Below are 16141 nucleotides of genomic sequence, written 5' to 3' on the forward strand. Positions count from 1 at the left end.
GCTGGAAATCAAATTCATCTTTTTTCAGTCAATTAAAGAAATATCAAGGATTTAATGAATTTATATGAATATTTTTCTAATTGTTAATGTCTAAGCATTGTTTTAGTGCATCTAAACAATAACCGTAACTCGCTCTCTTGCGACTACGATCGAGATATGATCGGGCGTGGTAGGCCTATACAGTAAAATGGGATATGGAAGAAATGGTGAAATACAGTAATAACTTCAGTTTTTATGATAAAATTGGTTATAAGATTGTAAAAGTAAGGTTTACATTTGGAAATTCAATCCTATTAGTCTTCTAGCATTCGTGTAAATTTAATATTGTGGTTATTTTACCGCCTATTAATATAAGTTGTTTGTGTTTACATGGTTCTTCTTCGTAAATTTTATTCATATCATTCAACACAGCCTTTCTTCAGAAATTCATCCGCAAGAACTGTAACGTTTTTCTTGTGTGAAAATAAAAATTAAAACAGGGTATCTTTGTTATGTAACATATTATTTGTAGATATAATTGATGCAATTTTATTTTCAAGCTATTATTCACTGTGAACATTTTCAAGCAAATCGATGCATTGTTATTCTTATTTTCTTTTGCGGAAGCATGGACTGACACATCGGTCGCGTAAAGTTTGGTCGCCCACTACATGGCATTCGAGCTCAAGAGCTCGATGCCATAAAAAATTTCACGAGTGCGAAACATGAGTGAAAATATCAAAAAATCCTGTCTCACGAGTGAAATAAATTCCATATTCAACAACAGAACATTGAATTTTCTGTTTATTACACTTTCTTTGATTTTCCCTTTGCCTCTGTCTTTTCTTAACACAGTGTCATAGGCTGTGACGTCACAGTTGAGCGGTTGAGATGCCATAGATTAGCAATTGTGAGATTGAAAACAATGTAAGTAAACATGGATTTTAGCAACACAATTGGAGAAACTTCAGCAGTATTAGTCTCTGTCAGGATGGTTTATTTACTTTCTCTATCTTATAACAGGCCACAGTGTTTTTTTAATAGCAATCTTCTTGAAGGGAAGGAAAATCAAGAGTTTTGATGCACTTCTGATATTATCTCACACTGTGAGAATACCATTTTGATTTCCTTTCACAATTTGACAGAATATCACTTTTATTCAATAAGTAAATTACAGTATTTCACTGTTGAAAATGTAATAAAATGAATTACATTATAACAAAGCAAAATCGTCCATCCTTGGCATTTTGTTATAAGCATGTTTTACTGTATAATACACATGACAAACCAGGTCATCCCGTCCTGTCTGGTCTCTACTGTTTTCTCCATTATAGTTACCTGTCCCGTCTGGTCTCCACTGATTTCTCCAAGGCTATGCCCCTTCTGATACTCAGCATCACTATCTTTGATCCACAGGAGCAGTACACCCTCTTACCCCTGTCTCCTACCTCCAGGCATCGCACAGCTTCATGCTTCTTCCCTGGGGACAGGAACATTGGGCAGGCATTTGATTCCTAACACACAACATAAACTTCTTTCTTTAATACCACAGTATTTCAATATAAATATATATATAAAGCACTTCAACATATCCATGCATACTAATAATCTAGAAATTCTATGGTCAGAAGTACGTTATTAAGAAAAAATTTCTTGTTGATGTATTGTATAGGCCACCCAATTCATTAGCAGACTATTGGAACAGTTTTTGCTCCAATACCAGGGATTTATCAGCTTATTTTGGGAAACGCCATTTTTAGGGAATTGGGAAAAAATTATCGACTTTATGATGAAATTGGGAAAAATAAAAACCTTGCTAACATTATGTATTCAGGTGTAATTCATTTAACATTTTAGCATGAACTCTAATTTGAGCATGCAACCAAACAGACAATTAAATATGATCCAACTTCATCATACAAGATCAATTATGATAATGAATAATAGACTAATAACCTAAATTTGATTTAAATGGGTATAAAGTATTTTTACAACTTAGGGTAGTACGTGTGTGTATGAGATTCCAATTTAGGTGATTAGAATCTGTTTCTGGAGATTAATCAGATTATAAACCTCCTGCAAAAAATCATACTACATGTAAGTACACATTTTCTCAAAGTCCCCATTGCATTGAAAATATATTTTTCCATCTGAAATATATATGCCTACAGTTCTTACCATTCACTCGTAGATCAATTGACTCGGTGTAAATAGCTTAATAAATCTATATTATTACACAATATCATCATTTTCAGAAAAATGGAGGAAATTCGGATTAAAAGTCGGCGATGTTTGCTTACAATGTTTTTCAACATGTTATGACTGTAGCTTTGCTAAATGAGATAAATAGAGGAAAATTACAGACAATCTGACAATTTTACTGAGTTTTTTCCAAGATAATTAAATACAAAAGCATTGTTCACCAATTGGGAAAAAATACTGCCAAATTGGGAAAAATTGAAGTCATTTTCAATTGGGAATGGGGCCGAATTTCGGCCCCTGAGAAGGTACTGATAAATCCCTGAATACTGAAACGGTTCAGGAATGTAATTTACCTATCATTCTATTAGGTGATTTTAATGTTAATTTCTTGTCTGATCACAGTTCACAATTTAAACTTCTCTGACGTACAAAGGTTTGGCCTCTCGAATTTGATACATGAGCCTACCAATTTTACTGTAAGTTTAGGTACAAGCATAGACCTAATCATTTCCAACAACACTGGCATAATAAATGAGAGTTTTGTCTATCCTCCATGTTGTAGTAGTCATTCTATAACTGGAGTGGAAGTTAAATTTCATATACTGAAACAGTATGCTTATAAAAGATAAGGGACTATAAAAGTGCCAATTATAAAGGTTTTCATGATGAACTAAATGCAACTAATTGGGAGAATGAAATCTTTAATTCTAACATCAACGAGATAAATACAAACTTTGTAAACAAAATAAAAACATGCATTAAAAATCATCCCAACTAAAACTATAACAATTCGTCCCAGAGATAAAGCATTTATGAATAATTCTATTAGAAAGCTAATGAGGAAAAGAAATCGTATACACAAGAAAGCAGTCAAAACTCAAAACCCTCATCAATGGGAACACTATCGTAATTTAAGAAACAAAGTCATTGATGAAATAAGAGTTTCTCGAGATAGACTCAGCCAAAAACTTTCTGACCAAATAGATAAATCTATACCCCCTGGAAAATGGTGGAGAATAGTTAAATCTTTGTCCAAACAAAATAATAAAGACAAACCACCACCACCTTTAAAGTCATCAAATCATGCATTCTTTCACCCAATTGAAAAAGCTAACTTACTTAATGAATATTTTGCTGGAGTATCAACCCTTTACAATGAACCTGAGGTATCATTACATGGACCGGGGCCACCATTGAACTTATCACTAGATGATTTTGTTATTACAGAGCAGGAAGTATTGGATCAGCTCCAAGTAATAAATGTTACAAAACCCCCAGGTCCTGACTGTACGTCTCCTTTGATCCTTAAAAATATAGCTAATTCGATAGTAAAGCCTCTTACCAAACTATACAATTATTCTCTTGCTACTGGTCAACTTCCAGACATTTGGAAAAATGCGCAAATTACTCCCATCTATAAGAATAAAGGAAGTGCACAAGATGCCATCCAAAAATTAGATTTGGTGAAGATTGGTCTACTATTCAAAATGTTGAAACACATACTCATTTAGAAACAAGATTTCAGCAGGATGGTAATTGGAGATCCCATATACTTGATATTCATGCCAAAGCCTGTAATCGATTAAATATCTTAAGAATGTTAAAGCACACCCTTAAGCGGGATGCTTTGATAAAAATATATTTTGCTTTTATTCGTCCTGTTCTTGAATACTCAGACAATGTATGGGATAATTGTACTGATAGAGATGCAAAATTACTAGATGATGTTCAAGTTGCAGCTGCACGAATAATAACAGGCTTAAGGATTAATTCATCAAGATCAAAACTTTATGAAGATCTTGGCTGGGATACACTTGAAATAAGAAGAAAAATACATAGTGTTATTTTATAAAATAGTGTATGGATTAGCTCCCCAGTATTTACAAGATTTATTACAACAATGCATTTTACCACATGTCGCCCGCGTGGCGCAGTGGTTAGAGCGTCTGCTCTAGAGTTGCGGCGTAAGGAGTTGATCCTTACGTCGCAGGTTCAAATCCCACTGTGGGACGTGGAGACCGGTCCTTCGGATGGGACCATATAAACCAAGGTCCCCTGTCGCAGTAGGTGCTGGCAAGAAAAAGGTCCCTCACTGCTCAATGGCCGTAAGTGCCGAGTATATGACAAAATTTGCAGCTCTCCACCGGCAAGTGGTGGCGTCTCTATTTGAGTGAAAAATTCTCAAGAGGGACGTTAAACAACATACAAACATTTTACCACATAATTCCTATCCTTTAAGGAATCAGGACAATCTTACATTCCATATTCCTCAAGCCAAAATGACTTCATTTATGAAAAGTTTCCTTCCTTCAACTATAAGACTTTGGAATGATTTACCCTTTAAGGACATACGCAACGTACCTTACTTACTGATGATTTTTCAAGATATTCTTAATTTATGATTATAGTGCCATCAGATGTTCATAGAAAAAAAATCAGCATGCATAACCAGGGATTTTGAAAAGATATCAACTGATGAAAATTCTTGTATAATTCATAGATAAAATATACAAAAATTACTAAACATATATTCTAGATGTTTTATTTATCCAAACTTGTTTTAGAAGAAGTGTACAACAGCATACATAGACATTCAAATGTAGCACACAGTTCCTTTAAGTATTGGAACTCTTCAACTCCAGGGGAAAAGACAATAAAGTTCAAACTACATTGTGTATGTCCTTAATATTCAAAACCTTTCTACACTTTCATCATTCAAGACTGCCATAAAGAATATATACTGCTTAAAACCTAAGAAATATTACAACTATGGAAGTCGTAAAATGAATATATTACATTGTCAATTGCGAAATAATGCTAGTAATTTAAATGCTGATTTATTTAATCATTTTTTTAAGGGAAGATCAAAATTGTGACATGTGTGGATATAGCTCTGAAACATCATTTTACTTTTTTATGAAATGTCCAAAATATTGTGTACAAAGGCAAAACCTTATGCAAAACTTTAATACTTTGCAATTACCAATGCCTATATCCTTACAACTTATTTTGAATGGAGACAATAATCTTACTTACAACCAAAATATTGCTGTATTTAAAATTGTTCAAGAATTTATTGCATCTACAAAGAGATTTGCATGATATAGTTTCTTTTTTTTTTAATTTTGTCAAACCACAGAACCAACATCTATTTATGTGTTCTTATTAACTTTCACATTTATACTGGTATTATTATAATTATCAGTCATATATGTTAAATGCAAACTTTTATACATGTAGTATCATCAGCTCATTTATATTTTTTTTTTCCCCTACTTATTTTGTCTTTTTTTTTTTTTTTAAATAAATCTCTTTAGAATATACAAATGTATATATTTTTTCAATGCTATGTAATTAATATTTACTTGTAACATGTATAACTTGACCTGTATTGTGGAGAGGACTTATTTAGGCAGTGCCTGCTGTCCAATCCAGTTAAGTTTAATCATAATAAAATACTGTTTTAAAAAAAAAAAACATATCCATGGTATTTGAGATATTGAAGTTTTGAAATCCTGCAGTTCAACTGTATTTTCCAAAGAAAGATTCAAATATACATACATAAAGTATTTCTGATTGTGGAAACACTGCTAAAGTACCATTGGCAAGACCCACAAATATCAGGTCCTCAGACTTTGGTCTGAAATACAAAAAGCATATCAGTAAATTGACAGAAAAACAACTTCTTACCCCAGTTCATTTTACTCTTCTTCTTCTATACTCAACAGAATGTGTACCAAAAAACAGAATTAACTGATAATGAATTTGAATGCTTTAAAATATAATATCAATAAGTACATAAATTTACCATATCAAAATTACTTACATATGAACACTTAACATGCAGAGAACCGCATCAGGTAGAAGTGTAGAACAATGAAGGAACTCATGTCTTAGTGTATGATACAACCAGACCCGGCACATCTGTGTACCAACCAGTAGATAACTCTGACTAATAGATTGTAGAGCCAGTATCCTTCCATACCGAAACATGGCTCCCTACAATACATAGAACAGTCTACTTAATCTTATTGTGAGTGTATGATACAACTAGACTCGGCACATCTGTGTACCCACCAGTAGATAACCCTGACTAATAGACTGTAAAGCCAGTATCCGTCCATACCGAAACATGGCTCCCTACAATACATAGAACAGTCTACTTAATCTTATTGTGAGTGTATGATACAACTAGACTCGGCACATCTGTGTACCAACCAGTAGATAACCCTGACTAATAGACTGTAGAGCTAGGATCCTTCCATACTGAAACATGGCTCCCTACAATACATAGAAATGTCCACTAAATCTGACTACAATATAACATACTACATGTAAGACAACGAATGGAAATTTAAACCTATATTGGTGCATTTTTCCCACCACACACAGCCTCATGTATTTGTTCAAAATCAAGTTTAAATCTGTACTATTCAATTAAAAAAAACCAGAAGTCTCTGATGAGACTGTAGCTCTACTGGTCTGTTTGTATAACAAAAGAAAAGTAGCACTTGGATTTGACACATTGCAACATGCAACAATAAATAGAATTATGTATCTTAATGTAGTCTACTTTTGTGACAAGTTATATTGAAATCAAATGAAAACTAGGAGTAGTAGCGTTTTGAAAGTATTTCACAGAAATTTCTATTTTTAGTAACCATGACAACACCATTCACCCAAATAAAAAAAAACAGAAATACATATTATGTATCATAGTGTATTCTAACTGTGTGCCAAATTAGATTGAAATCAGACCAAAATTGTAAGAGGAGTAACGTTTTAAAGGAATTTCACAGAAATTTCTATTTTAAGTAACCATGGCAACACTGTTCATCGAATTCAAAAACCAATGCAATAAATTATGTATTTTAGTATAGTCTTCTTGTATGCCTAATTATATTAGAAGCAGACTAAAACTGTAGCAGGAGTAGGGTTTTAAAGAAATTTCACAGAAATTTCTATTTTTAGTAACCATGGCAACACCGTCCATCGAATTCAAAAACCAATGCACTAAATTATGTATCTTAGTGTAGTCTACTTGTGTGCCAAGTTATATTGAAATCGGACCAAAACTGTAGGAGGAGTAGCGTTTTAAAGGAATTTCACAGAAATTTCTATTTTTAGTAACCATGGCAACACCGTCCATCGAAATCAAAAACCGATGCACTAAATTATGTATCTTAGTGTAGTCTACTTGTGTGCCAAGTTATAATGAAATCGGACCAAAACTGTAGGAGGAGTAGCGTTTTAAAGGAATTTCACAGAAATTTCTATTTTTAGTAACCATGGCAACACCGTCCATCGAAATCAAAAACCGATGCGCTAAATTATGTATCTTAGTGTAGTCTACTTGTGTGCCAAGTTATATTGAAATCGGACCAAAACTGTAGGAGGAGTAGCGTTTTAAAGGAATTTCACAGAAATTTCTATTTTTAGTAACCATGGCAACACCGTCCATCGAAATCAAAAACCGATGCGCTAAATTATGTATCTTAGTGTAGTCTACTTGTGTGCCAAGTTATATTGAAATCGGACCAAAACTGTGGGAGGAGTAGCGTTTTAAAGGAATTTCACAGAAATTTCTATTTTTAGTAACCATGGCAACACCGTCCATCGAAATCAAAAACCGATGCGCTAAATTATGTATCTTAGTGTAGTCTACTTGTGTGCCAAGTTATATTGAAATCGGACCAAAACTGTAGGAGGAGTAGTGTTTTGAAAAATTGTTTACAGACAGACGGACAGACAGACAGACAGACAGACAGACAGACGGACGGACGGACGACGGACACCTTACTATCGCATAAGCTCTTCTGGTCTCTGACCAGTAGAGCTAAAAACTAGCATTCAAATTAACTGAAATCAGTTCTTTGCTGAATTATTTCTCCTATTTCTATTGTGACCATAGTCTAAAAAGATCATTTAAGAAATCCATGAAAGATGCACAAGTCATTACTCTGCATTTGTATTTCACTAGTGATAAGCTTGAATCAAGCTAAATACCCCCTCCCCAAGTCACTTAAGGCATCTTGTAGGTCAGTTGCAGCATCCAATATATGATGCTGGAATAGACTTTGATGCTCATCGGTGATCACACAAAGAGTCAGTCAAGCATTCAAGCATCAAATATAGGTCAGGTGATGCATCCAAACATTAAGCATAAAAATCCACAAATATACCATACATGAAAGTGGAAGTATGATATGAATGACAAAGACCAGGAATAGACTTAAACATTGAACTTTACCTAGAGCCACTTCAGCATGAAAACTACAGGCACTCTCAATATAATAAATTCATTCTTGATTACCAATCAAGATTAAATAAATAAGGACAAAATTAAAATCCTGCCTGACCTTGACCTCTGGTGTTTGGTCCATTAAGTCCAGTCTGGACAGCTGTACGTAGTCACAGTCCCCACTGGCCACCCACAGGTAAACCTTACCATCATCCTGCTCCTGGTGGCAAAATAATCTACATTTTATAAATCTTCACCTTCTCCATAATTTAACTAAAGGTCAGAATGATGCATCAATTTTAAGTAGCAACTTCTGTTTATCTTTAACTATTTAATTAAAGGTCAGAATGATGCATCAATTTTAAGTAGCAGCTTCTGTTTATCTTTAACTATTTACTAAAGGTCAGAATGATGCATCAATTTTAAGTAGTATCTTCTGTTTATCTTTAACTATTTAACTAAAGGTCAGAATGATGCATCAATTTTAAGTACCTGGTAGCAGCTTTTGTTTATCTTTAAAATTTTCTGAAGACTGTAGTGCAAATGGTAGATATTGTTTTAGGAACAGCGCTTTAGAGTGATTTTATTATAAGATATTTAGCTCTTTATAAATTTTGTAAAATAAATAAATAAATAAAATAAATAAATATTCATAAAGCTTCAACCTAAAATGTATCTAAAACAGATTCAGTGAAGTTTTTCTAGTCGTACCTGAATTGTGAAACACTCTACAGTTGTGCCTTTGGATATTGGGATGACTCTCTTCAAACCTAAAATTTCTGGATCCTTCAGTCTCTCCCAAACTTGGTGTGACTACAATATCAGTCAATCAGAGGTTTTAAATTCGGCTTATACCATTATGGTTGCAGGAGATTTAATAATGACTAAAATTCAGGACTTTGTGTCACAGTACAATACAAAATAACTTGAAATTGCTCCAGTTAGAAACCATCAATCAAAGATTATGAAGCTAAACTCTAAAAATATCTGAAGGCAAAGTCTCAATCAAAATGAATGTTCTGGTAATGTGCATCTGTAGCTGCTGGTAAAAAATTTCAGAATACAGTACCGACTTGTCCGTTAAAAAAATAAGGCCAAAAAATCTGAATTTACATGTACACATGGTCCAATTTCCCACAAATATCCATTATTTGCAGTTGACCCATTTAGCAGTAATGCCTGATTAATTTTTATCTATAACAACCCCTGTCATGATCGTTTTTTTTTTCCAATTCGAATTTCCTCTGTCATGGAATAGAGATCTATAGATAGCTCATACGTAAATCGGTTGGGAAATTATTTTCATTATTAAACTTGAGAAACCATTATGATTGTTTCCAGAAAAAATATACTGAAAGTGCATTTTAAGTTAAAGAAATCTTTGAGACTGTGTTTTTTGTATGAGTCATATCCAGAAAAAGAAATTGCATGCAATTGTATACTACCTTTTACAAAGGAAAATTATGAATAGTAAGATTGCTCATTTCATTCAAACCATTTTTTATATCCATAACTCTGGATTTTTCATTTCATTCAAACCATTTTTTATATCCATAACTCTGGATTTTTCACAGTAAGAATTAACCCCACCCCTAACATCCCTTTTTAATCTCAGTATCATAATGATGTATGAACTTAAAGAAAAAAGTCGGTCTGGTAATTAAATGCTTGGTCTGGTAAAAAATATAGTTTTACCAGACCTTATGTCCTGTAAAAGTTTTAAGACTTTCACGTAGACTGCCCCCTAATCAAGTCCAGTAATGCTCTACCCTAGATGCATCATGATTCGCTTCTAAAAAATCAAAGTGGTTAAACATTTGAAAAATGAGGTGAGATCCAGCATCTGAAGCAAGTCTGTATGAACAATCTACTGCCTTAAAACTACAAACTGCTAAAGAATAAATACGATAGAAAAGACAAGGCTTACTGTTGGTCTTTTGTCTGGAGATTGATGCATACAGCTAGTTATTATTGTCTGCATGTCTGGCCAAGGCTGGCAACCTTTCTGTGTTATGGGTGGTGCTAGATGACCCTGATAACAAGCATTTACATTTATCATCAAGAACAGATCCTTAAATATGAAAATTGTCTATAAAAAAAGAAAATCAAAATGTTTTAATTAAGCTTTTCAACAATACCTCAGCAATCACTCGATCCATCTCAGTTTTGTAATCATAGTCATCAAATGGATGACGTCCTCCACTAACCAGGGCATACAGTGTTATACCAAGAGAGAAGACATCAGCCTAGAGGATTGTAAGATGTTAAGGTACAAGCAGTATTATTTTAAAATGTCTTAATCAGCACAAGACATTTACATTCCCCTACAACTACATAAATTCATCCCAAAACTTAACACAAAGTTTAAAATGTAATCAACTGACTTGAGGCCTATGCCCATCTTTCCATAAAATGTTATTGAAATTAACTGTTAATCATTACAGTTTGCAAAGAGATAAATGAACAGGTTGTGAATACATACGTAATGTACCATACATCTTAACTAGTGAAGATAATCTGTGTACTGCAAATTAAATCAGAAATCTGATCTATTAACTATGACCCTACTTTAAACGAGTAAGTCTCTCCCCTGATGACCTCTGGTGCCCTGTAAGCAGGTGTCCCCTCCTGAGCCGTTAAACCATCAGGTGTGGAAAACCGGGAAATTCCATAGTCTGATATCTTAGCATTCACCTACAGAAAAATAAAAGTCACATTTTATAGGAAATTCTTCTAGCAATACAGAGTAGAGTTTGACATAATTGTACTTTCACATTAACATGTGAGATAAAAGACAATAGATCTTAATCACTTACCTTTTCTTCTCAAGACTAAAATTGCATTCAAGGTTACTGATACGAGTTATTAAATTCTTTGCCAGAATTTTGATTTAACACTTTTTTGAGACTTATGACAATATCTGCTGACCACTTCCGTCATAGACAGACTATCATGGTACTTACCACTTCTGACAATGTGAAACAATTAAAGTACTTACCGTATAGCGGGTTATTTTAGCTGGGTGCTAATTTTGGCTTATTTTAGCATTTTGGTAGTAGCCTGCTAAAATTTTAATTGCTTAAATAATCAGTATTCTTCTTAGTGTTCTTTTGCAACGTGTTGAAACCCTGTGTCTGCTTAAATAAACTACGCCAAAATTATTGGAATACATTTGAGTAAGCAAAATGCCAAATTTTAAACCCACCAATTGCAAGAAAACCCGCTATATGGTATCACTTCTGACAATGAGAGACTGTAGAACTACTTATCACTTCTGACAATGAGAGAATAAAGTATTTACCACTTCTGATAGAGACAGGCTGTCAATAAGGACATTGTCTGCCTTCATGTCTTGGTAACTTACCACTTCTGATATCGACAGACTGTCAATAAGGACATTGTCTGGCTTTATGTCTCGGTAACTTACCACTTCTGATAGAGACAGGCTGTCAATAAGGACATTGTCTGGCTTTATGTCTCGGTAACTTACCACTTCTGAGAGAGACAGACTGTAAATAAGGACATTGTCTGGCTTCATGTCTAGGTAACTTACCACTTCTGATAGAGACAGGCTGTAAATAAGGACATTGTCTGGCTTCATGTCTCGGTAACTTACCACTTCTGATAGACACAGACTGTAAATAAGGACATTGTCTGGCTTTATGTCTCGGTAACTTACCACTTCTGATAGAGACAGACTGTAAATAAGGACATTGTCTGGCTTTATGTCTCGGTAACTTACCACTTCTGATAGAGACAGATTGTAAATAAGGACATTGTCTGGCTTTATGTCTCGGTAACTTACCACTTCTGATAGAGACAGGCTGTAAATAAGGACATTGTCTGGCTTCATGTCTCGGTAACTTACCACTTCTGATAGAGACAGACTGTAAATAAGGACATTGTCTGGCTTTATGTCTCGGTAACTTACCACTTCTGATAGAGACAGGCTGTAAATAAGGACATTGTCTGCCTTCATGTCTCGGTAACTTACCACTTCTGAGAGAGACAGACTGTAAATAAGGACATTGTCTGGCTTCATGTCTCGGTAACTTACCACTTCTGAGAGAGACAGACTGTAAATAAGGACATTGTCTGGCTTCATGTCTCAGTAACTTACCACTTCTGATAGAGACAGACTGTAAATAAGGACATTGTCTGGCTTCATGTCTCAGTAACTTACCACTTCTGAGAGAGACAGGCTGTAAATAAGGACATTGTCTGGCTTCATGTCTCAGTAACTTACCACTTCTGAGAGAGACAGGCTGTAAATAAGGACATTGTCTGGCTTCATGTCTCAGTAACTTACCACTTCTGAGAGAGACAGGCTGTAAATAAGGACATTGTCTGGCTTCATGTCTCAGTAACTTACCACTTCTGATAGAGACAGACTGTAAATAAGGACATTGTCTGGCTTCATGTCTCGGTAACTTACCACTTCTGAGAGAGACAGACTGTAAATAAGGACATTGTCTGCCTTCATGTCTTGGTAACTTACCACTTCTGAGAGAGACAGACTGTAAATAAGGACATTGTCTGCCTTCATGTCTTGGTAACTTACCACTTCTGATAGAGACAGGCTGTCAATAAGGACATTGTCTGGCTTCATGTCTTGGTAACTTACCACTTCTGAGAGAGACAGACTGTAAATAAGGACATTGTCTGGCTTCATGTCTCAGTAACTTACCACTTCTGAGAGAGACAGACTGTAAATAAGGACATTGTCTGGCTTCATGTCTCGGTAACTTACCACTTCTGAGAGAGACAGACTGTAAATAAGGACATTGTCTGGCTTCATGTCTCTGTAAACAATCAACATCTTGTGAAGGTAAGCCAAGCCCTCCGACACCTGAAAACAAGGAACTCAGTCTCAATTCAGAATTATTTATCACAACTTAATCCATTAGTGTGTATGTCTATCTTCAATAGAAATTAACTCTATATTTTATTGATAGTAACAATCTCCTTCTTATTACAGATTTGATTTTCTATCAATAAAATTATTTGGAAAAAAATACAGTTTGCTTGCTTTATCTTTTCATCAATTGTTTGTAGCAGGGCAAGTGTTAACTTTGGTGTTGTTTAATTATAATAATGTCTACCATAAATGACTACTTTCAATTTCAACATCCCCTTGTCGGACTCTGTACACATGCTGTAATTTTATGTATTGTGCAGTCAGGAAAATATTCTCTGTATGTCCCACACAATACATGATGCATGCATGCCTATACACATCCCACCTGCCTGGCTTATAAAAACACATCTGCAAAGGAGGGGGGGGGGGATTTGGAAAACAAGTTGGCACATAGGAACACTACTGGACGAAAAAAGTGCTGAGAATCCCAAATTTTACTGATAAAGTTTGATAATTACTGATACTGTGCTGTTCTTGCTGATAAAAACTGATATTTACTGTTATTCTTACTGTTGTTACTGATAATTTTAGTTGTTTCTGATAAATACTGATAATTACTGTCGTCTTTACTGTTGCGTCTGATAAATACTGTTATACTTTCATGTTAAATACTAAAATCTGATTGGTTTAGACGCATTTAACAATTCGTAATGTTACCCTCAGCGTTAGCAACACACTTGACAACGGGTAACATTACGAAAATATCACATGCGTTCAAATCATGCGCGTACGGTTCACCGTAGAATTCTCAAAACGTCGGTTGTGCGTTTGAAAGAAGCCGAATAAACGACGTCAATAAAAGCTTGCGTCCGATGTAGCTTACTTGAAAACAACAAACGACAGACGAAACATCCTTGCGAGTGCAAACTTTAGATGATAAAGGACTTTTTGAGTAGCAAACAAACAATAGAGAGGTTGGTAAATCTTTCCCGAAGCTTTCTTATTGAGAAAAATAGAAGCGGGGAGTTTGAAAGCTTTCTAAGCGTGAACTTAACGACGATCTCCGAATTTTTTTCATGACATCCGAAATCAATAAGACATTCAGTATAATAAAATAAATAGTGCACGTTTTTGAGGTTGACAATGGTTTTCCTTGGGGTGTCAATTTCAACTGTTACCCTCAAAAACGTGCACTATTTATATAATAAATACTGTTGATGTGCTGTCGATGCTGAGATTTACTGATAATTACTGATAATTACTGTGGTCATTGTTCTTGAGCTGAGAAGGTGCTAAAATAGAGTTTACTAGGGTTGCTGAAACCTTCTTCAGTCATTACTTTCTTTTTATTTAATTTTCACAACAACATTTTCATATTTCTTTACATTTACTGCTTGTGACAAAAAAATATGACACTGATCTCAACTACAATACGGTTGTGAAAATCTTGACAATTATAATTAAAGTTAACCATTAAATAAAATTGTCAGCGTAAAGGCAAATGTATTCCAAGAATCTATGAAAATAGTACATGTATGTCTGTAAGCAGAATAAATGGAATTTTCCTTTTGCATGAAGATTTCATTTTAACATAAGTCACTGTAATACTAAAACATTAACTAAAGGCTTTAAAAAAGGATTGATAGCCCGACTCAAGAAATTTGGGTAGGGAGGTTGGTGAATTTTTTCATTAAAAAACACTGAAGTGGAAATAATTATTAATGGGTAGGAAAAATTCGGGATAAAAAAAATTCCAGCAGAATAGTAAAATTTTGATTCGGACCTTTTTTTCACTCGGTCAAGAGAGGACAAACAATCATTTTCTTTTTAAAGATGGCCTTACATGATAGCAATTTTTTTTATTCTTTCCCAAAGATATGCATAGTTTTTTAATTTTTTTTTAATGTTCGGTCTTTCTGATCTTTTTCCCCCTGAAAACCTGCCCGAAACTGATAAATTTTATGCTTCTTCAAAATAAATTGAGAGATGAAAACAGGGGTGAATATATTCCGTCTGGAGGCACATTTTTTATTTATTTATTATTTTATTTTAGGAATATGTAATGCAAGCATTCGTAGATCGTCCCAGAATATTACTCTGCTACATGTTTAATAAATATACATGTGCAACCGGCAGATGGGGGCTGATCAAAAATTATTTGTCAGAATTATTGTGTAAGTGTAATGGTATACACGTGTACATGTAATTTTGATGTTGGTCTCTTACAATTTCACAAGTCACCACATACATGTGTAAAACATTTTTATTCAATAAGTTTTAAAAATCTCATTCATTTAATTTACATGTAATTTTATGGAATGGAAAATAAGAAATTGGACCTACTAAATATAAATAATGAATTATTAAGTTGATCGATTTTAATATTTTAAGGTCACAGGTCTGAATGGAATACACGTTTAAATTGATCAGAAATCGAAGATTAACCCGTGATTTGGCTTTATTGTGTACATGTCTTAGGCACTGGGTCAGAACGGGGTACAACATGCATGTATATTCCATGTAAGTTGTAGTGGTCAGCGTAACAATGGGCACTAATTACCGATTGTTCTGCGTCTGCGGCCACCAGCGTTAATAATAAACAAATGAACCTACACCGTACATGTACTTGCTACTCGGAGCAGGAAAAATCTTTATGGAGGCACAAAAAATTTAATATTTGTTATCAATTTTCTGGACAAATTAAATTGATAGAAAAATGTTTAGCAAAATAGGACACAGTGCAAAATAATAAAAGAAAAGAAACGAAGTGATATACATTGTACAAACTTATTAATTAAATGAAGTAACTTAAACATGTTAACATAAAATAAATTTATTTTAATTCACGTAGATCTTTGCTC

The 16141-nt window shown here is 34.1% G+C and overlaps 1 protein-coding gene across 1 annotated transcript in view; it reads right to left on the bottom strand.

The window, feature by feature from the left end:
* LOC133203497 (leucine-rich repeat serine/threonine-protein kinase 2-like) overlaps nt 1-16141 on the bottom strand; it is a 93319-nt gene that overhangs the window by 8987 nt on the left and 68191 nt on the right. The window contains exons 53-61 of the mRNA XM_061339271.1: nt 13173-13271; nt 10991-11116; nt 10561-10668; nt 10350-10454; nt 9134-9235; nt 8541-8642; nt 6008-6180; nt 5743-5821; nt 1318-1493 (exon numbers count right to left, since the gene is read on the bottom strand). Coding sequence (XP_061195255.1) covers nt 1318-1493; nt 5743-5821; nt 6008-6180; nt 8541-8642; nt 9134-9235; nt 10350-10454; nt 10561-10668; nt 10991-11116; nt 13173-13271 — 1070 coding nt within the window. The remainder of the gene's footprint in view (nt 1-1317; nt 1494-5742; nt 5822-6007; nt 6181-8540; nt 8643-9133; nt 9236-10349; nt 10455-10560; nt 10669-10990; nt 11117-13172; nt 13272-16141) is intronic.

Source organism: Saccostrea echinata, unplaced genomic scaffold (assembly GCF_033153115.1).
Source record: "Saccostrea echinata isolate AGI-Se365-2 ecotype Australia unplaced genomic scaffold, CSIRO_AGI_Sech_v1 ptg000051l, whole genome shotgun sequence".
In the NCBI taxonomy this organism is placed as follows: Eukaryota; Metazoa; Mollusca; class Bivalvia; order Ostreida; family Ostreidae; genus Saccostrea; species Saccostrea echinata.